At 43.2% G+C, this 24,720-nt stretch overlaps 1 protein-coding gene across 3 annotated transcripts in view; it reads left to right on the top strand.

Annotated features, from left to right (window-relative positions):
* The window catches only part of ETV6 (ETS variant transcription factor 6), a 133,122-nt gene that overhangs the window by 41,215 nt on the left and 67,187 nt on the right, over positions 1–24,720 (top strand). The window contains exon 2 of one of the 3 annotated variants that reach the window (XM_057426641.1): positions 2,430–2,556. The exons of 1 other annotated variant lie outside the window; for it this stretch is intronic. In XM_057426641.1, the coding sequence (XP_057282624.1) occupies positions 2,430–2,556 (127 nt within the window). Of the gene's footprint in view, positions 1–2,426; positions 2,557–24,720 lie in introns of all 3 variants that reach the window. One more of the 3 variants, XM_057426633.1, reaches the window with a different exon arrangement.

The raw sequence follows: 24,720 nt of genomic DNA, 5'->3' as shown, positions 1-24,720 counted from the left end.
CCGTTTGTGCCCTGTTAAATGTGTTCTGCAAATACTACCAATTCACGCATTATTGTGGATATCAAAAGTGTGTGGAAAAATTATTTCCACAACTTCTTTTTGATTTTTAGTGTCCTGTTCTCATGAGTACTAGGAAACAATGACTCTGATGTATATATTTATAGCACCAAAATCTCAATGAATCTGTCTGGTATAAATAAGGTTACCATATGGCTTTAGGAGGTGGAACAGTGTGGAGAAAAAGGCAGGAGGTACTGGAAGCATAATGTCTCAGTTTGCTACAACACCTCCTGGGTGCTGAGGGAAGTGCACAGGGTTCTGGATTTAATTTCATCTCCTGTGTCCTGGGTTCAGTCTCATCCAGTATACAAAACAAGCAGCTGCAGTGTGGTTTGATTATCTGAGCTGTGCATCGCAGCAGGAAATGCTAAAAAGTGGCTGGTCTTGTTGGGAATTGCTGGGTATGTACCAGGGGTGAGAAGGTGCAAATGGTCAGCAAGACCTCAGAATGGGCACAGAGAGCTGCACCTTGTGGGAACGTGAGGCACAGAGTCAGCCGTTTCGGGTCAGGGAAGGAGTTGCATCAGTTGAAAGCAGAGTAATGTTTTGTAGTTCCACTGGTACGTCTTTCGCCACATCTCAATGAATGTCCCTGTTTGTTAACCATGAAAAACTAAATTGATAGGAGCCAATGGATTGCTGTTGCCTGGACAATGATGAATAGAAAGAAACTGGGGGGACACAGTAAGATGCTAAATGGCTTTGTGGAGGACTGGAACATAAGATTGAATGATTTCTGGTTAAAATGTACTGAGCTGGAAACCGTGGAGGCTTTATTCACAGAAATAGCCTAGTGATGATGGAGTGAACTAGGCCTGTCTTCCCACTCCATCTAAACGTAGTATAGTTAGAATAGTTCATGTTCTACCAGCCACCAGGATTCTCTGCCATGACTGTCATCAGTGGTGGCTGTAGTATAGTGGTAGGATGTTGAGGCAAAACTTCTGGTTCTTTGTGAGCTGCTGAGCAGCAAGATGATAGCAGCGCCTTGCACCAGAATGAACTGGGCTCGCTTTGAATTGGTGGCTGAGAGATGAAGGACGTCCTCAGTATTAAATGCCCCATTTCTTTCTGGACATGTCACCTAGTTTGCCTAAAGAGTTTTATGCTTTGGTGCGTATAGTTGTTATTTACTCATGTTGTACAAACCTCCCGTCCCCTTTGGTGGGGAGGGTGCTAATGTTATGTTCTGCAGGTACCTCCATCAGCCTCAGTCTAGTTCCCTGCTGCACTGCTGTGATAATGTTGTGGTTCATAATGGAAGTAATTGCCTTCTCATGCTCCAGCACCAACGTTGTCTTTCCACTTCCCAGAGATGGGGTAGGGGGCTGCATGCACACTTTCCTGCAAATACTCAGAAAGGAAGGTAGCTCCTTCTGCCTCTGTATGTCCGTGGATGTAAATCCACACTGTTTGCACTGCCATTGTTAAATGTCAGCAGCAGGGTTTTGGGGAATAACGCACACTGCCTTCCAGGAAGCACACGATAATGATTTTTTTATGCTCCTGTAAAATCGTGGCTATGTTTATTTACAAAGGGTATAATGCGTGCTGTGATTGGAGTAAGCATTAGAATATGGAACAATTTTCCCATCAGATCAGATGAAATTTCAGTCTTAAATTTCTTGGCAGGCGTTTTCAGTGACTATTATGAAACTAATGTAACATTCACAAATTGCCCTTTGAGTCTGTTTCTCTGTCCTTGTGTAGCTGTTTTCTGTATGCTGACTTACTTGGTTGGTTGCAAGTTAAACTACTTCAAAGAAAGTGCTAGTAGCTACTTCAGGCAAGAAAAAAGTACTCAATGGTGGTTACTCAAAAAAAGTTACTCAGTGGTAAATAGAACAGATTTTAGTGATAGAGTGGTTTTCTGCAGCAAAGAGAAAACTAATTGCTTAATGTCTTTAAAATGCTCTGAAAGAGTAAAGTGTTAAACACTTTATATATTGTGCTCAGATCGTAACTGACTTGTTAGCATAAGATAAAGTGGTTTTGGCACTTTCTGTAACAGTACTCACGAGTGTATGGTGAGGTTGCTGTCAGACATAAAACCCTCAGAGTCCCCCAACTTGTGTGTCACTTCCCTTTCCTCCCTCAGCAGATTTCTGAGACAACCCTTGGAAACTTGGTGGGCCTTTTGAAAAGTAGCCCCATCACCCTGAAAGCTGCAGCAGTGTGTCTCCTGCGCAGCGCTTGTGTGCTCCCTGGGCAGCTGGCTGCATCGCTAGTGCTGCTCGCCCCCTCCGTGTGCGCACACTTCCTTCCTTCCACCCACTTCCCCCTGCCCTGCCTTGGTTTCACACCTCTGTTCCAAAGTTCACGTTGTCCTCCCTGTCTTTCCCCCCTCCCCGCTTTCTTTTTAACAGCAGGAAAGAATTTCGTACACACCTCCAGTGAGCCCGGTACCAAATTACACTTCCTCGACACCGCTACATGTCCCAGTGCCGCGGACGATCAGGATGGAGGAAGACGCGATCAGACTGCCAGCACACCTGCGTGAGTGTCAGCGCCGAGGCTTCTTACCCTCTTGGATTGAGGAGGGTGCAGGGTGGCGTGAGGAGGTGTCTCTGTGTTTATGGAAATGGGGAAGCTCTCTGGCTTTAGACTTGTTTTCCTTTTTTATAAAGCTCTAGCTGGTTTGATCTTTTCAACCAAAGGAAATTACTCTTAAATACATTATATTATATTCCCACCTCACCTGCTTCCCCTGCACTCCTTGTCAAGCATTTGGCTAATTTCTCATGACGGGCACAAATGTGGAGGTTTTATTTTGACGGAAAGTACTATGTTTCCTTGCACAGTATAGGAATTGCTCAGCGATGTGCTGTGACACAGGGTCAGAGTTTCATAAACCTGTGGCAAGTGGAGTGTGTTTGTGCTGTGGGTATTTTTCAAGTTGCTATGAGTCTCAATATTAAATACTCGTGGTGCCCAGGCTGTCTGCTACAGAATGTGTGTGCTGACAAAGGCAGTGGGAAAGGAGGAAGGATGATCTTACCTGTGCGCAAAAGGATGCTGCAAAGGCGGAAGGGCATTTCACTGACATTGGAACAAAAACTGGAGCTGGGGACAGGGCGAGAGCCAGGCACTTTCTTGCTGAGATAATTTAATGTTTGAGGAATAGGAAACACCAAGGACTGTTGGCCAGCGAGAGGTGAATTAGTGAAATAGGATGGGAACATGGAAAAGAGTTTTCCTTTTTGGAGGGGATGCACTTCTGATGCAAATTGAGAAGTTTGCTTGAAACTTTCCTTGGGTGTTAACACTCTTGGGGTACTTGGGCGACAACAAGCAACAGGGCCAGGAGCAAGTGTGACTTTGTGTGTTGCCATCTGAAAAATGGGTTTGGGATTTCAGGGGCGGGTTGGAAAGTGTGTGTTTATCACAAGACATTCTCATTCTTGTCCTCAGCTGTCTCCCAGGAACACTCCTTTTCTGGATGCAAACTGTGCCCCCAGCACTTCTGTGATTCCATGCTCGCTCTGTTGCTGGCCACCAAGGTGGTTGCTCTGCCCCAGTATCTCTCGTTGCCCATGCTGCATTCTGCCTTATCCTGGTTTTCCCAACTGCTGCCTTTTACTCTGCTAAGACTTGCACTTCTGTGTGTGCTGCAGCAGAACCTGGGTTGTCCCTTTTCTGTGCTTTCCAGTGGGAATGGGAGCTGGCACTGCAGCATTTCTGACCATGTCTGGTCAGAACATCTGTTCAGACCATGTCTTGCTGCCTCTGAGCATCTGTGAGCTCCCAGATGCTGCTTCCCCATCTTTGTGGCTGCTGGGCTGTTTCCCTGGCCTGGGGAGGACTTGCTGCCACACTTAGAAGGCATTTCTTTGCTTTACCCAAAACTTAGACACAAAAACCCAACACAGAAACAGTTCTCCAGCAGTTCTTTTCCCACTGATGCTTTTAATCCCCAGGATCTCAGGTTCTTTTCCTTTTTTTCTTTTCCCATTGCCTTAGTTGGTACTGTTTACTTCTGCTGTGGGAGCCACTGTCTGCCGTCTCCACAGCTAGGATCAGGGCTGGTTTTCCAATCACTTCCTGCCTTCCCTGCTGGGTCTGGCAGATGCAGAAGGCAGGAAGGCAGAGACCCTTGATACTGAAAGGGGTGGGGCATTGTTTTTACTACCTGCTTCCTTCCTATCATCTGCCCAGCTTCCTAGGCACTATGAAGCTTATAAGGCTTCCTCCCAGTGAAGACTTTCCACCCAGTATTTTTAGGTGTCATCCAGCCTTTCGTCTTCATTTTTGTCCCAGTTTATCTTCTGATTGGCACATTTTTTAACTTGCAAGGAGGCTTCTTTCCTATTTGTATTTTCACACCAGTCTGTATAAAACCAGGCGATTAAATCATTAAATACCTGTGGGACAGTCTTCCACAAAGTTAGTATCTCAGGTCATAAACAACATGGAGCACGTTTACACAGCTTTACTAGTTGTAGTTCCTGTTAGTATAGTATAGCTCAGTATGCAGTCTGTATTGACCCAAACGCTGTTACCATCCGACGCACTCAAACACTGTGAAAACCACTGCTTAAAGTATGTAGGTTCATAGTTAGACCAGAAGGGACCATTATGAATTCCTGAAATATCTCTGGTACAACTTGAGTTACAGAACTTGACTCAGTAACTCCTATGTTTGGGTCCAGTAATTGAACTACAGCATATTATGCAGAAAGATTCCTGCTCTTCATGTAAAGACTTCAGTGATGGGGAGGGTATAAGGTCTCTAGATGTTCTTTCAATGGTTAATTATCCTCCTTATTTGCCTTTTTTTTTTTAAGTGCCCTATTTATAGTTTGAATTAGTCAAGCTTCAGTTTCCAACTATTAAATCTCATTATCTCCTTTCCTGCTAAATATTGTCAAAAGACTACTCCTGATATAGGTGCTTTTAGATAAAGTAACTTCTTAACCTTTTCTTAGCTAAACTGGATAGGAAGAGAGGTTCTTAAGGCTGTCAATCTTCCTGTAAAGCTTCCAGATTTCAGACTCTGTTTATATCATCTTGGTGAACTGTTTCCTACTTCAGACATCCTTCTTAAGGTGAGGACAACAGATAGAAGATCATATTCCAGGATTAGTCTTCCTATACCAGGTATAGAAATAACGAGGTGGATCTCAGGTCGTGAGGCTTAGGAGGTATTAAATGGGATTTTGCAACTCCTGCATGGACTCCTCTCATTTGATTTGGTAAGAATTTTTTATTTAGAGAAGTGCCTGAGAGGTGGCTTTGGTCCTAAATCCAAACCGCCTCAGAAATCAGGAAAATTAGCTAATTTCTTGTTCAGACTTTGGTACTGTGTGTAAAGCTTTGGTTTAGGTCTGCTAAGTCTGAGAGTTTTTTAGGTCTGAGATTTTGTTTGGTTCCAGCCTTATTGCTGTTTTTGTTGATTAGGTGAAGTATAATAACTTCTTTCAACCCTTACTCATTCCAGTGCAGCAGGGACATAGGGTAAGTTTCTGCAGTCATACTGATAGCTGATAGCTTGTCAGGCCTCCACTCATTCTCTGTTTCCATGGCATTCTGATGGCATTTACCGAAATAAAGGCAAGATTCAGTCCTAACCTGTGCATCTTCATCTCTGCCAGCTTGGAAGTTCAAGAGCTATGCTACAAGTGCAGCTGGAAACAGCATTTGACCCAAGCAAAGGTAGAACTAGAGACAAATGTTTCAGAACAGGAAGTGCACTTTGTGGATTCAGACAGTGTTTTATGCCTTCCTTTTAGAAATTTCACTGTTCCTAATGTTGAAGAGCACTGTGAAGGTGCTAACACTCAATTGTATCAGGACAATTAGTAGAACAATTTCCTTTGGTGCAATAAATTATTTCTTGCTGTTTGCTGAGCAAATGGGTCTCAGCTATGCTGAGCTAATTTCATACAGAGACTGGAAAAGGGAGAAGTGCAAAGTTTAGACGGGTGTAATGAGATTCCACTCCTTACCGAATAACTGAGTATTGGGAGCATTGTAAACAAACTATCAGTGGAGAGCTGGAGAATATGCTTTCCTCTATTCTAGATACATAGTCAGAATCACTGCAGTGATCTCCAGTTTACTCTTTGTCCCTGGTGAGCATGTTGCAGTAGCTTTGCAGCATATCTGATCTCCACTAGACTGTAATGATGTCAGATAGGAGTGTGTGAAAAACGGAGGTGTTTCCTAAGGATTCAAGAGAAGCAAGTTCAGCTCTCACACAAGGCTCTGCCCTTGATGCCTTCTGTGACCTTGGGCATCTTGTTTTAGTTTCCCCACTGTAAAACATAAAAACCATGAGTGCAAAGGCTTTTAAAAGATTTGAAAATTAGTGCAGTGGCTGCTCAGGTATAGTGATAGTGAAGAATGTTGAGATAGGTAAAAGTCCTCTGAAACTATTTGCATACCCCTTGTCTCTGAGGAAGCTTACTCTGTATTACCATGGAGTTAGTTCTGTGTTTTTTCTTTCTTTCTTTCTTTTTAGTTTTATCAAAACCAATCATTTTGTCTTGTCTGACACGATGTCATTAGTTACTCATGTTGAGCTATGGCTAATACCTTGTGGTAAAAAGTTCTTGGAACTGGGCAGTTCTTGGAACTTTGAACTTAGAGGTGGATGCAAGAACACTTCCCCATGTCTATTCATATGCTCTGAATCAGAGAGAAAATAGCTTTTTCCTTTTTTTGTAATAAGTAAGATGGAAATTAGGTGATTTGCCTTCTACAATGGGGTTTCATGGATTTCTTTGTCTCCTTCAACATAAAATGGCCTCAGCAAGAGACACACAGATATCAGTGCTGAAAAAGGACTTGCTGCATACTGTCATCCCATGCAGCAGCATTCCCTCTTGCATGTTTCTGTTGATTTGTACAGTCTGATTTTTATCTCTGAAGGGCATCTTCCCTTGGGAACGCCCGTGTGTTTGTTTAGGGAGACGGACCTCAAGAGTTTTCTATTGATACAAGCATGGACAAGAGTTCATTTCTTCCTCTGAACAAATTAATCCTTTTTTTTCCTTTAGTGTTGGCATCCTTCATAAGCCTGTAGCCCATAGCCATAGCAAGGCACACTGCACATACTTCTCTGTAATTTTCTGTACACAGAGAATCATTGAATCACAGAATGGTTTGGGTTGGAAAGGACCTTAAGATCATCTAGTTCCAACACCCCTGCCATGGGCAGGGACACCTCACACTAAACCGTGTTGCCCAAGGCGCTGTCCAACCTGTCCTTGAACACTGCTGGGGATGAAGCAATTATTCTTGGCAGTAACTATTTTTTCTTGCTGTTACATTTTTCTGAACCCCCAATAGCCTGCACTGGTATTCAGAGTAAGATGACACACTCTAGGTGTAATGGTACATGCATCACCTCATAGGGAAGAACTTTTACATTGGGACTGCAGTGTTGTTGTTGTCTTGACTGTGCTCACTTTTTGGGAGGTTGTGGTGGTGGCGAAAGCTAAAGGCCTACTTGTAAAACTGTTGAGTACTTCTTGTTTCAGATATAGGCTTGGGTTCTAGTCCTTGGTTTTCCAGTGTGCGAGATGTTCCAGGCCACAGCTGGTTTTGATGAACTTCAGAGTATTCTGACCTGGTCACGTACAGCCAGTGAGATGACGTTTTTCATCTCAGTATCTCTGCGTCCCTTGCAATTACTGTCTGCTCTAGTGCCCTCATTAAGGAGGACAGAAGGGAAATTTGTTTAGTTTTCTGCAGTGATTATATTAAAGGCTTGAAGTTTTTAGTGAACCTGTGACAGGAATCTTTCTGCATGCCTATTTATTTATATTGGTATTTGATACTCTGATTTCACTGGGGGTCAGTCCAGAAGCTCGGTCGACATCTTTGTGATCCTGGCTGTACTACATTGTGCAGAAAAGCCCTCTTGAAACCCTCAAGTCTGGACATGAGTAATATTGTAGCCCAGGCAGCTGGGCTCTCAGTTTGGCAGATTCTTTAAACTAAGGCATTTATCAGACCTGAGAGCATTTTATCATGAGTTTCTTTTGTCTGATCACACATCATTGCTTATATGCATAATATGCATAATTTGTGGTTTAAGGGCACCAATTTTCTTTCTCTTTTTTATTTTTGTTCCTTCTAAGGAATGCAGGAAACAATTAAGAGGAGGAGGAGGAAGCAACAACACTGTCAGGGTTGCCAAGGATCCATTTTTTCTGCGTAGTGTCTATTAATTATGTTGCTCCTTTTATTAATCCTTTGGCACCTGTTAATTATTCTACAATTTTGGCTAGCAGCTGGAAAGCCACTTTGAAGCATTAAGCGTATTGTTATTTAGTTACTAGAATATTCAATGCATTGAACTGAAAGTATGTTGTGAGACAGGGGAAAAAAAGCCCTTTACCCTAAGCCACATTTAGAGCAACAAGCAATAAAAATATTTGCTTTGGAAGGATCTTTGTGGAACAAAACTGACTGACGCACATACAGGGAAAATAAAATAAAAGCTGCCTAAAACAAAGGGGCTGTGAGAGACGGCCAGAATGTCAAATGAATGACTCTGAGACTAATCCTGGTCCCACTGAAATGAGTGCTTAAATTCCCACTGACTTTAGTGGGATCTGGACTGGCCTTTTTCTCAGATGATTGGCTTCTTCCAGCCCCCTCTCTGCTCTTCTCTGACATTATGGCCACTTAAGCCTTGTTCCTCCCTCTTACAGTCCTTTATATACTTGACTTTCCTCCTAATCTGTTTTTTACCTTATACTTCATTCTGTCCCTGGGTAGCTATTCCTTTCCTAGGCCATCCAACGTACTACAACAGCAAAAAATTAAGCTGGGACAATGGCTCTTCTTGTTACCACCTGACTGCCTACAGTAGTTAATCTTCTTGATGTTGCATCTTTGTCTTCCATGATGGGCTTTTCTTACATGTATACATTGTGAGCTATGCAAGGCAGGGCCCATCTGCTTCCTATGTTCAGCAGTACCTCCTGGTCATTCAGTTCATAACTCATAATGAACTATTGACAGGAGGACTGCACTGTGGAAATTCCAGCCAGCCGTCCTGTCAGTGACACTACTTTGGTCAGCCCTAGCAAAGGGACTGGGTCTGGCTCCTTCAAGATTGTGAGTTACATACAGTTGTGAGGCAAACAGAATGAAAATCTTAAGCCAGGGAGACATGGGTTATGCCTGTTACCTAAGGTGGCCTCTCCCACAGACAGCCTCAGGTGTACATCTAATTTTAACTCACCTACTCCAGCCTGCCTCCTGGGTGTTTCTTACCGTGAATCTCAGGCCAGCCCTGGAGTGATCATACAGACAGGCAGTTTGTATGGGTGTCAAGCTCAGTCTCAGATTCACTTTTGCACCATTACTGGTCCAGCTGGGAAAGCCGTGGCCTTTGGGTCAGGAAAATCCTGATTTTCATTTATCTGTCATGGTCTGTTTTTTTTTTTTTTTTTAATCGTCTGTGGGAGGCTGACCCCCTCATCACTGGGTTTGCATTGGGGCAGCTCCAGGCCACTTCAGTTGTCACCCTTGATGTAAACAGCTGTCGAGTTGAACCTTAAATCTGTTAGCACCTTATTGCTAGCGACTGTGGCAGAGGCATGCAGGTTAAGTGAGAAAAAACATGTAAAGGGGCAGTGCTGTGAGCTGGTTCTGCTTCTTGGGAGAGTATTTTATAGGCAAGTACCTTTTTATTTTTATTTTTTTAATGTACCTGGTTGTTACGTAGAGTTAAGACAGTGGTTTTCTGCACCAGCAGTCACCAGTGGAAGTGTGTGGAGGGACGAGATCCTTCCTGTGCTGGTGGGAACTTGCAAAGCAGTCCTGAGGTAGGAGTGTGAGAGACCTTGTGCTTCAGGGTACAGAGAAGTGGCAGTGTGGGAGTCCCACTGGTGCTAAGCCAGCCTTTTACCCTCCTGGAAAGCTTCACTTCAGGGTTTTAAATCTTCAAAACAGACTCACCTCTATTCAGAAGGGAAAGGGAGCCATTGTCGCTTTAATCTGGGATTCAAGCCGATCCTTTGTGGAATTCCCCTGGAAAGTGTGGAAAGGAATAAGAAACAAAAGCAGCAGGACATTTATGGTATTGCTGGGTTTGAAGCATTTTTAGCTTTGTCTTAAAGGGACGCTGTCAAGATCAGTGAACCTAAAATTAGCTTGCTTTTCTCTTTCCATGCCGAATCATAGAATGTGTCTAATTTTTCATTTGTGTTATAAGTACTTTTTTTTTGTTGGTTTGTTGTTTTGTTTGATTTTTTTGTTAAGAAATAAAATTAATGTAGAGAGCCTGGCGTTCATAAATAGCCCTACAATTAAAGAAAACTTAGAAGAGAAACTGCGTGTAAGCCATGACTAACACCACCACAATGACAAACCATGGTGTGGTGAGCGCCTCGCTACAAAACACAAGTGTGGTAGAAAACCCTGTGGAAGCAGCATAGCATGCATGCAATGTCCACTCCCCTAGTAAAAAACAGAGCTGAGCCTCTGAACATTGGAAGAGAGCACCACTGTTCAACACTGAGAAGGCACAGAGTGTGTGGGCTACAGCTTCAGGGTACCAGGGATTAATGTAATAGGCTGTGTGTATACAGAGAGAGAGAAAACAATTGTTTGATGCCCTTATGAGAGGCTGGATTTCCTTCTGCTGTATTTGTATGTCTTCTCTCCTGTGCTGGCACTCCTTCTGGTGCTAAACCAATGCAGCCTGACAAAATCACAATTAAACAGGATTTTACGCCCATTTTACAACTCCTTTTTTTTTACTGCTGGAGCTGGATGACTGAATGATTTATAAGTTCACTGAAGAAATTTCTGGTAAAACAATTCCATCCATAGTTGGAGGCCCAGTTCAACAGCTCGGCCAAGAGCCTCTTCCCAAGATTGTTTTCCAAAGATAACTTGGGAGGGTGAAGCATGTGTGCATCAGCCACTGCTGTGGATGCTTGTGTGTTGCTGTCTTTTATGGGATGAATACGTTTGAACGTGCTCACTCCTCATGTAAACTGTTCCGTGCAGGACTAGCATGCTGCTGTTAATATAGCAGTGAGCTTTGTTCAAGAAGTTATGAGTTATTTATATGTTAAATAGGCATATATGTTAGTTAAAAAGCAGTCACCACTGATTGGCTTTCTAGAGTAAAAGCATTAGGTTCCTTGCTCAGTTCCAAATCTTTGCTTATGAGCATATGCATGAAAGTCATACCTTAGGAGTAGCCCTAAGCAAGCTGCTTTATTTACTGCATACGCCTGTCTGGTTTTGATCTCCATATGCTTTTGTATCCCACTGAAAAAAAAACGTCCATTCTGCACTGGCATCAGGGTCAAGGAGCTCTATGGCAATTACGCAAAGCAGAAAATGAAAATGTTACATTACGGCATGACAAGATAAAATGAAATTAATGTCTCTAATGATTAACCCATGTCTCCTTCCTGCTTTAGAGTCTACAGGCGTAGTACGGGGTGTTCTGCAGTCAGTGGAGATGTAGGGTGAGGGACAAAATTCTCCGTTATGGGTATTGATTTGGACACAGTGCAAGTCTTCCTTTTTGAGAGTTTACTGAGTGGATCCTTGTAGCTTGAAAGTCACTATTCAAGTCCCAGAGTTGCTTGTAGGACCAGATCCCAAGTACCATGCAAAACTGGACCTCTCCTGCAGGCAAGCAATATTCCACCCATGTGCTGTGACACGCAGAAGGGGATAGTACCCTAATACAGGCTTTTGGCATTACATACTCCCTTCTCAAAGAAGCAGTGGTAGTTTCATTGACTTTTGGGCTATGCAGCACTGGGCATGCCCTGGGGGTGAAGGAGGAAGCAGTCGGATGACAGGAGCTCAGTGGGGAGGGTCTGACAACTATAGTGACCACAGTGGAGAGCTGGTCTGAACAAACCAATTGTGGTCAGCACTGTGGGCATCAGCTCTTTGCCAGAGTGATGGATTTCGCAAATGCTTTCTGGTGAGGATAAGCTCTAAGAATGTACTTATTTCAGAGGCAAATACTGTAATGCTGGTAGTGCAATTGCACTATCTCAGCATCCTGCTAAAAAGGTTTATTTTCTTAAGTTATTCATGTGTTCTCAGCATTCTCCCTCTTTCAGAAGCACTTTTTTATGCTTCCTTCAGGTGTCCTAAAGCTTCTTGTTTGCAGAACAAACCTCCCGAAGGGGCTGTGACCTGGGAGCACTGACATTTTATTTTAAGCCCACCAGCAGCAAAAAAACACGGAATATTTTTGAAGGGAAATTTCCTTTTTGGGTTTTTGTATCCCTGAAAGAATTTCCGATGTAGGCAGACAGTAATTCCCAGCTACATACTTCCTGATAAGGAAACAGCTCCAATAAATGCAGCTATAAATAGCTACCTTTTCAGTTTTTAAAAATCCAAGGAGATCTGTTTACCCTTTCTTTCAAACTGTTGAAAGAAGAGGACCGTGTAGGATAAGAGCCTTAACATTCGGCACCCCTTGGCTCTCCAGATCAACAAATTAAGACTGTAGTCTGCGTCTGTACATCTGATGATGTGAAGCCAAGATGTCTGTTTGTTTCTGCTCATCCTTCTCACACCACCACAAAAGAAAAAAACAGCTTTTTTTTTTATGTCTATGGTAAACATAAATTGCATTTTGCCTTTCTCATGAGGGAAATGTATTACGTCCCTTCAGCAGAAGTCTCATGCTTTTGCTATATGCCTATGTTTTAGTGCTTCTCTAGATAGAGTTTGTTAAGGTGCTCTGTTATCTCAGAATAAGTAGTGTGATCTTCAGTTACATTTTTTCACATTTACTGTGGATATGCTGGAGCAAATTCATAGTTACACATAAATCCCCTTTTTTCTAAAAGCAAGTTGCTGCGGCAGTTTTGTGCAGTTAGTTTATAAACCTCCTGAATTGTCTGTATTATCTTCCGCCTTTTTATGGTTCTCTTTTGTGTATTTTTAATTTGATGCCTTTCACTTTGGGCTTTTGCTGAAATTTTTATAGAATCATAGAATGGCTTGGGTTGGAAGGGAACTTAAAGATCATCTTGTTACAACCCCCCTGCCACGGTGGGGTTCCTTTTCCATCCTGCTTTTCTTTGTTCTTTCAACAGCGTCAAATGCACAGTATCTTCAGAAAAACAAATCACTGTTTGCCTACACAAAAATTTATAGATGAATGATTTTGATGCAAGAGTTTATGTGAAAATGTCTTTGCAGGTTAGATTTCAGGTCAGCTGTACTTGCCATTCAGATTACAATTAACAATATATATATATGTCCCCTAGTTTGATCGTTTTATAGAGGATGAGTCTGCTTCATAAGTCACCTTGATGAGCACTTAGACCTGAGTTAGACTTAAGTTTCTGTCCCATGGTGGTGGGGAAGGGTCTGCTTACAGGCTGGCATGTCCTGCATGGCTGCTGAGAGGCCGGTATCTCCAGCCAAATCCCAGCACATGTTTGGGGACAGGCTTCTTCATAGGGCGTGTTAGTGGCTGGGGCACCCTGTGTTCTCATTTGTTCCTGTCCTGAGCACTCCCCCTATATTTTGGGGGTTGTGCGTGCGATGTGCCACTGCACATTGGCACTAGCTGCACCATGGCCAAAGCCCCTCAAAGGGTGAGAGTTCCTCAGTGCAGGGAGTCACTGGAGAGTTGATGCCCACCACAGCAGAGAGGAGGTATAATAATCTCCTTTTTCCTCCTCCTCCCTGTTTCTCCTTCCAGTGATTTCACAGGATCTTATGACTCGTGGCCAAATCCTACCCATGAGGGCACTCAGCTGCTGTGGGCCCCTCCTCTTGGCCCGCTGACTGTGCTCCCGGCTGGCCCAGAGCCGAACAGATTGCACAAGGGTGCAGCTGGTGAATTATCCCCCCTTGCCCTTATCGTCCGTTGTTCACTGAAGTGCCATGGCAGGGCTCAGCGCACTCCTCTAGCTTCAGTTGTGTTTGAGCCCCTAAGCGCATCACTTGTACTCAGTTTCCTTTTGTGGGTACCTGAAGGGGTTTTACCTTCTCCCTCCTGTGCTCCCCTCTTGGCTGCACCAGGAAGGTTGATCTGTGTGTGGAGGCCTGGCCACACCTCCTCAACAGGCCCGTGGAACATGCACAATTAATACGGTATTAATTAATTATGGGGAGAAGTCGCTGCTGGCACAAGAACCAAGGCTTGCAGCTTATAAAGTGAATGCTTTGATGCTGAGCTTTAAAGAACATTTCCATCAACTCAAGCCAGCAGAGAGATTCTGTGATATTTAAACCCTCCCTCTGCACAGACACCAGTGCTCATGATTCTGCCACTCAGGGCACTAACAACAGAAATAGTGGTGGCAAAGGAGTGTTCAGAAAGCACAACCGGCGATCCACTCTCATGTCATGAGAAGGACTGCAGAAGTCCCAGGTGGAAAAATTGGGGCTGAACCAGAAATTGTTTGTCATGCCAGCTTAATAGATGTTTGCAGTGTGCAAAAAGAATGACTTTCTGGGCCTGCTGAAATGAATAGGAGTTGTCTGACTTCAGCAGCTCCCATGGTTTTATCCAGAACATGTGTGTGTGTGCGTGAATGTGTAGGTTTGTGATGTGCTTCTACTTGTTTGGCCAACTTCTGGGGGAAGAGAGATGAAGGAACAACTATACCTCTTTGGTTTTATGCAATACTGAGAATTTCTCCCTTTCTACTTCCTCCTTCTCGGCAGCACAGAAGGAAGTAGCCCCGGTCCTTGCCAGTCCGCAAACCAGTTACTCATTTCAGTTCTGCCACTTGAGTGGGTCTTCATGTATTTCCTAGTGGGGGAAATCTCCCTTTATGTATCTAAGTTCCTCCTTCCTATTCTCTCTTTTGTTCTGATTTCTTCCAAGCAATCTGCCTCCTTCAATTTTTAACCTCGTTGCCGGCTTTCGCTTCCTCTCTGTGCTTCAGTGAAGGCGTTCTGTCAGAAAAACCCCTCTGTACACAGATACTTCTTTGTTCCCTTTTTTTTTCTTTTCTGTTACACTTCTTTGTATCTTGCTTCCTTGGAAACTTCCTCAGTAGTCTTACTACCTCTGGGGTTTTCGCTGCTTTACCCGGCTACTTGTTACTATGTTGCTGGGTGTGTTTAAGGCGCCTTGATCTTTTTATTAGAGGTATTTTTCTTTTACTGCTCTTTAAATCCTAACAGGCAGTGGTGACAAATATTGTTATTAAATACACGGGGCTTGTTTCATCACTGCTCTACAGCTTGCTTGGTGGTTTTCACTTGTTGAAGGTGAGCACGACCAAATCACAGGAGTCATTCTTTATTTCCAGTTTGTGTTGTTCTCAGGGATGCAATGCGCAGCGTGGGGTAGTGGTGAAAGAGTCACATGCAGTAGAAGTAGTTCAAGGCTTGGTGCAGGATTTGAAGCATTGAAGCTCAGCAGTAGGAACAGGTAATAGCACTCAATGTCTGTAAGAGCTAGAGCATTTACAGACCTCCTGCAATTTTTACACCCTCTCTGTTTTAAAATCATGATGAATAAAAAACAAGTAGAGGGACTGGGAGTGACAGTAGAGGTAACAGTGACAGCAAGATGGGTCGTGTTTGTAATGGGGAGACCTGAAGCAGCTGGGCTATTAAAGGAGTCAGTATTTGCTGTTGGCCTCCTGCCACACCATTGTCAGTGTCTGCAATAGCGACGGCTGAATCTCAGAAAGTTTGGTAACTGATTCAGTTCAACCGAACACCCAGGAATAAATCCAGATGTCTTTCAAATTGGTTGGATATGCAGTGTTATACTGAGTTCTCCATAATTATGATTTTCTTGTGAGAGTTCTGGGAGAATCCAGATAGCCCAGAATAACCCTGAGAATACAGCTTCTCACTCGTGGCCTTTCTGGTGCTCCATCATTTGCAGTGAGAACATGTGGGCACAAAAAACCCACTTAAACTAAAAAAAGAGTTAACAATCAAAATTCATTTCAAAGCTGAGATGTTTTGGATTTTTTATTTTTAATCTGGCACATGTCTCTCTGTGTACACACACATACTTAGATTCTGCAAAAAGGATGCCTGCTCAAATGCTTGGGTTTTATGCACAAGGACTGTTACTCTTCCTTTTTCTCCTGAAGCTAATTAACAATTCCAACATGTTACAACCATTTCTTTCAGGCAAAGTTGTAAAATTACTGCCTGTAATCAAGAAAAATGGATGCAGAAGGTGGCGGAAGACATCTTTTATGCCACATATGCTGCCCATTAGGTATGCAGTGCTGTCCTCCACATCTCTGTTGCGTCAAGCAGGGACCACAGAGTTAGCCTGTGTTTGAGACTAAAGGCCTTGGTTTGAACTGGTCCTTCAATCTGTTTTTACCGGATCTAGTGTAGAGAGTCAGCAGTATGGTGCATCACTTGAAATCTCAGTTGGCTTAAAATTGTAAAAAAACCTGCATTTAATGCTTTCTTAATGAGTGTACTCCATGGACCACTTCCTGATGACTACTAATGTGAAGGTTAATCCACAAGTCTTGGCATCACTTTGGAAACTGAAATAATCAGAGGGGTACAACCTATTGTGAATAAAGGTAGCTCACGCGGATACATTTATCCTGAAATGACTGGGCCCTCACTCTGGAGCATTTCTACAGTACAATTTTAGAAGTCGATATAATATCAACAATGTAAAGGCTTTAAAAATACAGTTAGTGGTCCAAAACCTGTCTCTTAACCAGCTCTATATTACACATATACTATGTATAATTTGAGCCTCAGGACAGCCGCACTTTAGTAGAACATGACAACTGGAAGAGGAAGGGACATCATCTTTCTCTGCATGAATAAAATGCTCAGCGTGTCTTTACCACTTGAAGTCATGGTCATCTACTAAATTAACTGCTCCCAGCATCACTCAGAATTGGGATGAAAGTAAATTATTAGAATTGGGATGAAAGTAAATTATTCTTATGTTCTAAACTCTTCTTGACAGACAGCAATATATTCATATGGGACCACAGTACAGGGAAATCTCCTCCAGAAGGATGTTGTGGTTGCTCAGCAGAAAACAATTACTGATGTGAGTAGCTCGTGACTTTTTCATGTGGTTTTACAGTAAAACCTGTGAGTGTCCCTTGGCTGTAGAGTTAAGCAAAGATATTTTTCAAAAATCAGTTCACCAGTCTCAAATTTGTTTAGCAGCTCTGTGTTAATTTCATGATCCTGCACCAAAACTGTTAGAAAATTGAAGTTCTAACACAGTTTTGTTGAAGCTCCTGAACTTCTAGAGTGGTTTCTTAACACCTTGAGTTTGTTCAGACTAAGTCCCATTCAGGGTGTGGTGGTCTCATCTACACTGTTATTTTTTAATGATAGGTGACCTAGCTAGAGCAGACTACTTGGCCAGTTTTCCTGTTCCCAGGAGACTAGGGGTGGTATAGTGTGCTGCAGTTTGAGGAAAAGATAGTTTTGCGAGTGAATGGGTTGCAGGGAGAATGTTACCATGTGGCTATGAAATCGTACCTGACGTGGAGAAGGTGAACAGCGAATGATTATTCACAGTTCTTCACAACACAGCAAATCCAGACATCTGAGATAAATCATTGGCCAACATGTTTGAAAGATACAAGAATGAGGATTCATCACTATGTGAAAGAAGTAATTTCAGGAAGATATTTTAAGGGCTGAAAGAGTAAATAGGTCTCTAAAAGGACCCAGATAAACCTGTGGAGAGAGGGCCATTTGGTCAGTATGGAAACAGTGGTCTGGATGCAACCGTGGCTAATGATGTCCTTAAACCACAGATTACCAGAGACTGAGATAAGTAATATATATATTACTTATATATTAAGCAATCGCTTTCTGCTTATGACCCACTGCTGAAGACATTTGGCTAGATGGGTAGGTGATCTCTTCTAGTATGGCAGTTTTTCTGTTTTACCCCGTCTCATAACCATCTCCAGTGATTTGACAGTAGTGTGGACGCCATCCAAGCAGATAGATATTCAGTATGCATATGCTATGCCAGAGGGCTCTTTTAGGTGATAACTAGCTCATCAGCTAGAGGCCACGGATAAAAGTTAAGTGGGGGGATTTGCCTTGAAGCAATTCTGACAAAAGTCTCTTTACACAGCAGCTGACTGAATCACTGAATGTAATGCCAGGGGCAGCAGAAGAAAAAAATCTCATGTAAATTAGCTGGCGAGAGAACAGGGCAAAGCTATCTGGTGAAGGAAGGAATGGGAGAGGAGGGCAGGCAGCCACCTGCTGGAGCTTCAGCTTCCAGGACCAGAGCTCCCCCATCAAGTGTTGGAAAACAGACTTGAAGTTGGGACTGAGGGGAAGCATGGAGAGTCTCTCTCCCTGGCATACAGGCCTCCGGTGGATTGCCATCACCCCCATATGTGATTCTGTTATCTCTCGCATTTGTTTCTCCCACATGACCTCAAAGGGTCACTCTCATTGTCCTGCTGCCGCCCAGTCCAAGGTCCAGTTTGGCCTGTGGTTCTTCTGTGGCCCTGTCTCATCAGTGGAACTTGTAACATAGATTTCAATTCTGCTTTCTCTCTTGCCCCAAACAACAGTTTGGGTTTCTGGGTGTAGTCATTTAAAAAGAAGTTATTATTCGGTATGACTTGCGATTTGAAATGGTAAATTAAAAACCCACTGGGAGTCTGGCAGTGCTTGCGATCTGAGCCACTTTCCTAAGGTGCTTCATAAAATACCGTATGTTGTTATTCACTCTGGCCTGGATGTTCTTGGCTCTCTCCTACTTAATGATTCACAAGATGACTGTGAGATTAATTTTTGTAAATGCGGTTCCCCCCCGCTTCCCTCTGTATATTCTCCCCTCTCTTCTTTCCTTGTGAGTTTTCACTGCAAAGATTCATTAAATAAAATCCACAGTCTGTATAAAGGACAGAGTGCAGTCTCAGGCGTGCTAGTGGGAGAGATCTGAGATATGGTGCACATTTGTCCTCTGGTTTCCAAGTAGGGTATTGCGGTAGTTTGGGAAGCTTTTCTACAGCTTCCCCGCCTTTTCCCCTGCTCTTTCTCAGCTCTCTGTGTCCTGTGCCTCTCTCCTGCATAGATGGAGTTCTTGTTAGTAAAAGCTCAGCAGCTCATCTACTCTGAATGCTCCTGTCTGTCTTTGGGGAGGAGGGAGCAGGAGAAAAGCTGTGTGCGGGGGGTTCTCTGCGCGCCTGTGCGAGGGCAGAGCCACTGATCCCAGCCTGCCGGCTGCAGTAAGCACGCAGGGGTGTTTGTGGTGCTTACATGCCAGAGTCTCTTCAAACAGCTCTGCTGAAAGGCATGAGCTGGGCTCACTTCTGAGGGAAATTTCCTTTTTGGGGAAGTTGCTGCAAAGGAATTTCCTGTGTGGGCAGACAGAGCTTCCTGACTTGAAGGCTTCTTGGAAGGGAAACCGTTTCATAATGAAATGATAAATTAAAGACATACCAGCCTGGTTCGCTTCAAAACAGCTATTGAGAGAGCTCAGGCAGTGCACCATTATACTCCCTCGCAGAATGAAAATAAATTCCATCCTGACAGGATTCTCTGTAGTGGAGCATATCCTTCCCCCCAGCCTTCCTCCCTGTACGTCTCGCTTTCCTACCCTGCCTCCTCCTTTCCCCCTCCTCTGCTATTTGCTGCCCTCTCATCTATCTTTTGCAGCCCCCGCTAACCAGCAGGCAAAGGAGCGTGATGCTGGAGATGGTTTGCTAAATGTGCTTCTTTCCTTATAGAGCCTGCAGCTCTGGTTTAAGCCCTGCTATGCTGGCTGGCACAGTAAGGACCCTGGATGGAACGCATAGAAATGGCATGTGGCTGTCATGAGAGCTGGGTGCCGTGTGTTAGTGGCTGCTAATGCAGTTGTGGCAAGGAGAAATCAGGGGTATCCACAGAGTTTAAGTCCGTGCCCATAATAAGGAATGTCTTGGTGTGGTCATGAAAATAGCTGGGAGGAAGGGTTGCAGATATCTATTTCCTGTTAAATAAGAGGAAGAAAGGACCTTTGCTCTATCCCAGCCAGGACACAATGGAGGGAGGGCATCCCCAGGAGAGCTTAGGCTCTTCCAGCCAAGTTTTCAATAGGCACAAACCAGTGCATGTTATTTCTCTGCTCTGTACCATCCCAATCTGTTGAAAAGTGAGGGTGAGTGCTCATAGGTCTGTGTGCCCTAAGGGATTGTCTGTAGCTGTGAGCTCAGGTGAACTGTGTGAAGAGTTTGGGTTAGGCTGCTTGGGTTGCTGAACGCGTTGTGCATGCAGATGGAGGATATGATTTGGGATGGCATGGGGGTAGAGGAAACAAACAAGCAAGAGTTTCACGTCACCTTCCTCTGTCTCAACTATATCATCTGTAAACTCGGTGGGCGATTCTGCTCAGATACCTAATTCCACAAGGTGATCTGATGTGCACTGCTACAAGTGTGGCATCAGCATTTTCTTTTCTCCCTTGAGAGAAGGTCTTTATTCCCTCCCTCCTGTTCTGCTAGCAATTAAAGCTGCTTTAATTCTTTGCAAAAGTGCCCTGAATTGGTCTTCAGTACAGGTCTTGTTCTGCCAAGGAAGCCTTATCCCTCTCCATTGCTTAGGGAATTTCTTAGAGGTTTTGAATTACTGAATTTGCCAGCAGAACATTGCACGGTATTATAGGGAGTGTTGCAGTTTTGGGAAGTTTTTCTTAAAAATGCATCTGCTGAAGCCACATGATGATAAAAGAATTTGAGGTGTTTTTTTTTTAAAAGCAGGTTTTTGGCCTGTATAAAGAAAAGCTAGAAAAAATGATTCACAAGGCTCAGAAATCGGCTATGAAAGACCACAAAGAAACGCATGTATGTGTGTAATCATGTGTATATGTGTTCTATAGCTTTGGTGATTTTTATCTTCTCTTTGTTGCCTCATTTTCAGATTCTTGGAATTAGTAGTCCCAGAGGTATTCAGGAAAGACGATTCCAGTGTTAATTTGTGAAGTTATGTCATCAATAACACTGTGTAACCATTCCTCGTATCATATGGATATGCAAAGTGTAAAGTCTGAAACACAGAACTTTGCTTGTTGTGACTGGCTTATCACACCATGGCACATGCCCATGATGCATGTCAGCACCATGAAGCAAATCTGGTTGTGCTGTGGCCAGGGCTGTCTTACAACTGTCTGAAGAGACGATGCTGCTGCTTAAAGTTACAAAGGGTCTGTCTTAAGAAGCCTGTACTAGGGACATGCCAGCCTTGGGAGCTGTGGCATACAGGTCCTTGGGGAAACAGGCTTCTGCTCTTTGGTACCACTCTCTTCTTCATTCAGTGTATGATTTGGCCAGACTGAGTTGAAAGCTAAACAGTTCATAGCACAAAGAGCCCCAACATGGATTGCATTTTGAGGTGTTCTCTTTCCTAAACCACACAAGCTGAAAGTTGCATGGAAATATGTCAATGGCAACACTCAATATTGTGTAAGTATGAACTGGTTTTAAGTAGCACTGTAGAATTTAATTTTCTGTAGTCAAGGTATAGCTCAGCAGAGAACAGTATGGGAATACCTACTTTGTTTTAAATCTATTTGTTAAGACACCTGGCAATTTTTACTTAAAGTCTTACTGCTTGTAGAGTTGGAATTGAACATGGTCTCTCAGAAACTGTTTCTGTGCAAGGTACAGTGCCTGTTCAATGTGGATGGTCTTAGGGGCCAAATTGTTACTATTTGCCTGATGTGGATGACATACCTTGGATGAAGCCTTGTGTGGGGCATTTGACAGGCTTACTGCTTACCCTGTTTGTTTTTGAGTTGTGAGGCACCCAGAAGTGTAGTAGGCAATCTGACTACAAAGGGTGGATAAACATTGGGCTCAGGACTTTTGTGCTGTGACCACCTTTTGATAGCATTAATGACTAAAATTAACATACCATGTATTGCTTGCATAAGTTGCTTCTCTTTCTGCCCTTGCTAATGTATTTTTTTCAGCTAACCTCCACCTAAAATAACACCATTGCGTTTTCTGTATTGCCTGCCTCTTTCGATGTGCCTCTCAGCTTCAACCAGTGCTGGGATCCCTCCCAAACTGTGAAGTCCCATTATCGCATTTTTCCCCCAAAGAACACAGAACTGGTTTCTGTTCCCTTTTTTATTTGCTTTTGACAAAAAACTAAACAGAATTACTTCTACTCTCTCAAAACTAAAACCTAGGTAACATCCTGCAATGGCGGCAGCCATAGCCACACCAGGAGGAAATCTGAGTAGGAACACAATTGCTGGACGGAACAGTTCTGCCAGTGTTATTTTTTTGTAGCAGGGGTTTGCAGTGTTAATCAGGTGACATTCTAAGCTCACTCTTCAGCTGAATGATAGTGAGTTCCAGTAAAATGCAGGTGGGAAGACACTTAATTTGTGCTGGTTTTTTATTGCTTTAAACGCATACACTGTTTGTTCTTGGCGTGATATCAAAAGAGCGCTGGAAGGAAATGAGGTAGAAAAAGGACATGAAAATCACAACCATATGAGTGATCTCTAAGGGTATTGTTCCTACTTCCATGTGGAAAGCCCAGAGATTCCTCGTAGAGGTTCTTACTGGGCTGGCAGAAGATGGCTATCTTTTATTTCATTTCTGGTGATAGTGGGTCAATAGGGATTTCACTAATCAGCTAAAAACTAACAGTGATAGAGTTTAAATAAACTGTAGGCAATTGTTTGTATCATAGGAATAGCTTCTAAAATGCAAGGTCTTTGAGGACAAGGGAGAGATTGGAGAGGTGACGTAGAATGCATCTTACTCCCCTTGCTTTTGCAGGTGATGTTCTACAGCCTTATCTTGAGCTCTGATATACTCTGAAATAGTGTTAACGTGTGTTTCTGCTTGAAATGAGAAAGCTGGAGATGGTGAGGTGCATAGTACATGTCCCCACTCCAGAACAGTCCATTTTGTTACATGCCTGTCTGCTTTGGTGGAATTTCTGTGACTTGTGCGACAATTAAGTCTTGCCCATAGGAGGCTGGCATTCAGCCTCTGTTTCCCTTTGATCAAGCTGAGTTTCTGTCTTCTGAATTACACTGACTTGAACCACTCTAAATCTCTGCCTCATGGGGTGCTTATACCAAATACTTGCAGGCATTTCTCTGATTACACTGCCTGCTTCTCCTACAGTGCTGCAAGAAATATGTGCAGCATTTCTGAAAACTCACCAGATTGGTGTCGGAAAAGTTGAGGAAAGAATATGCAAGCCAAAGATCATTTCAAGGTAGCCATTCTTTGGATTCTTCTAGAACTTTGACTGGCAGGCTGCCGGGAAAGTAACTGGTGTTTTATCAAGCTGGATCTCACCCTGGTCATTTGAAATGCTTCCTTTTTTCACCTCAGTGTAATTTACAATCAGATGTATTGCGGCAAGAAATGTTAACAGGAAAGAAATGTAAACACTTGGGCTGTGTTTGACTTCCTCTAAATATCTATATGTTTGTGTTGAGGGAGTTATTCAATTAAGAATTAAATAAAGCTTTCTAGTCAACCTTAGGAGAGCCTAACTCTGAGACAGGTTCATCTGTTGGGGATCCAGAGGAAGGGAGAATTACATGTGCAGCAGTGCTAGTTGGTATGTTGCCCAAGCTGTCGCTATGACAGCATTTCAGCATGGTATCATACACAGCTCTGCACCAGCTGCATTTGCTTCCCATGAGAAAGAGGACTGGCATGGAGAATCCTGAGGTTGAAAGTGAAAATTATGGACACGAGTTTCCTCTCTTGCACAATCCCTGCTTAGGGGCTTTCAATTCCTGTGCCTGATTGTATGTGAAAATGCTTAACTCCTTAACTGCTGAAGGATGTGATGATTTTTTCCAGGAAATCTGTCTCTTGGTATTTGAACAAATGTTACTTGAAGGGAAAGGGTGAAAAAACATACCTCCCCACATACCTCTTTTTACTAAAGTATGGATAACAGTGAATTAGTGCACTACTTTTTTTAGTAGTGAAGACCTGAACCAAAATTCAGCATAAGATAGATAGGCAAAGTCAGACTTTTCATAGTCTTTAGTAATTTGTGGGGTTTTTTGAGGGCAGGTGGCAACCGGTATATAGCTAAGCAATGTGTATTGTGAGTAGGTTTACTTTTTCAGTTATCTTTCAAAGCATTCTTGGAAACAGTTCAAAAAACTCCCTGAAATCCACAGACTAGAATCTGAAAAGGAAGTATTTGTCCTTTTCACAGAATGTCTTCTCAGTTCAGCAGCCTTGGGACTGTAGCAGGATGGCAGGAGTTACAGTGGCAGGCTTACAGTGAAGAGTAGTCTCAAAACTCTTACAGACCAACAGCTGGAATACCTGAAACCATAATCACCTGAATATCCCTTGTCTCTTTTACACGTCAGAGATTCAACTCTGCCTACCTAGACTAATGTGACCATAACTGTCTGTTTTAAATGTGTTTGGGCGTGCACAGTTTCTGAAGCAGGTGAAGAGAGGTGATCTCTCTCTTCATGCTGATACTAATTGCTTATACCTGTGAAAAAACTGTGAGGGACTCAAAGTGCTATTTTTCTTAGGGAAATTTCCTTTCTAAGGAAGTTAGTCATATTAAATAATTATTATTATTTTTAAATCCAGTATGAGTCGAGGGAGTGCCCTGATTACACATTTCCTGGAAAAGGCCGTTGGTGACGTACCATTGACTAACGAAAACTCGCTGGTTAGAAGGAGCTCTTTTCTGTTAACTATTTGAAAAGGCAAGAGTATTTGAAAAGTAAAGGTCTTCAACACTTCCTTGTTTTTTCTTTCTCAACCCACC

This window comes from Pezoporus wallicus, unplaced genomic scaffold, assembly GCF_028554395.1.
Source record: "Pezoporus wallicus isolate ANWC-B61680 ecotype Strahan unplaced genomic scaffold, APGP_CSIRO_Pwel_v1 scaffold_3294, whole genome shotgun sequence".
Lineage (NCBI taxonomy): Eukaryota > Metazoa > Chordata > Aves > Psittaciformes > Psittacidae > Pezoporus > Pezoporus wallicus.
Note: the sequence above shows the minus strand (reverse complement) of the source record. Positions and strands in the feature narration are given on the sequence as shown.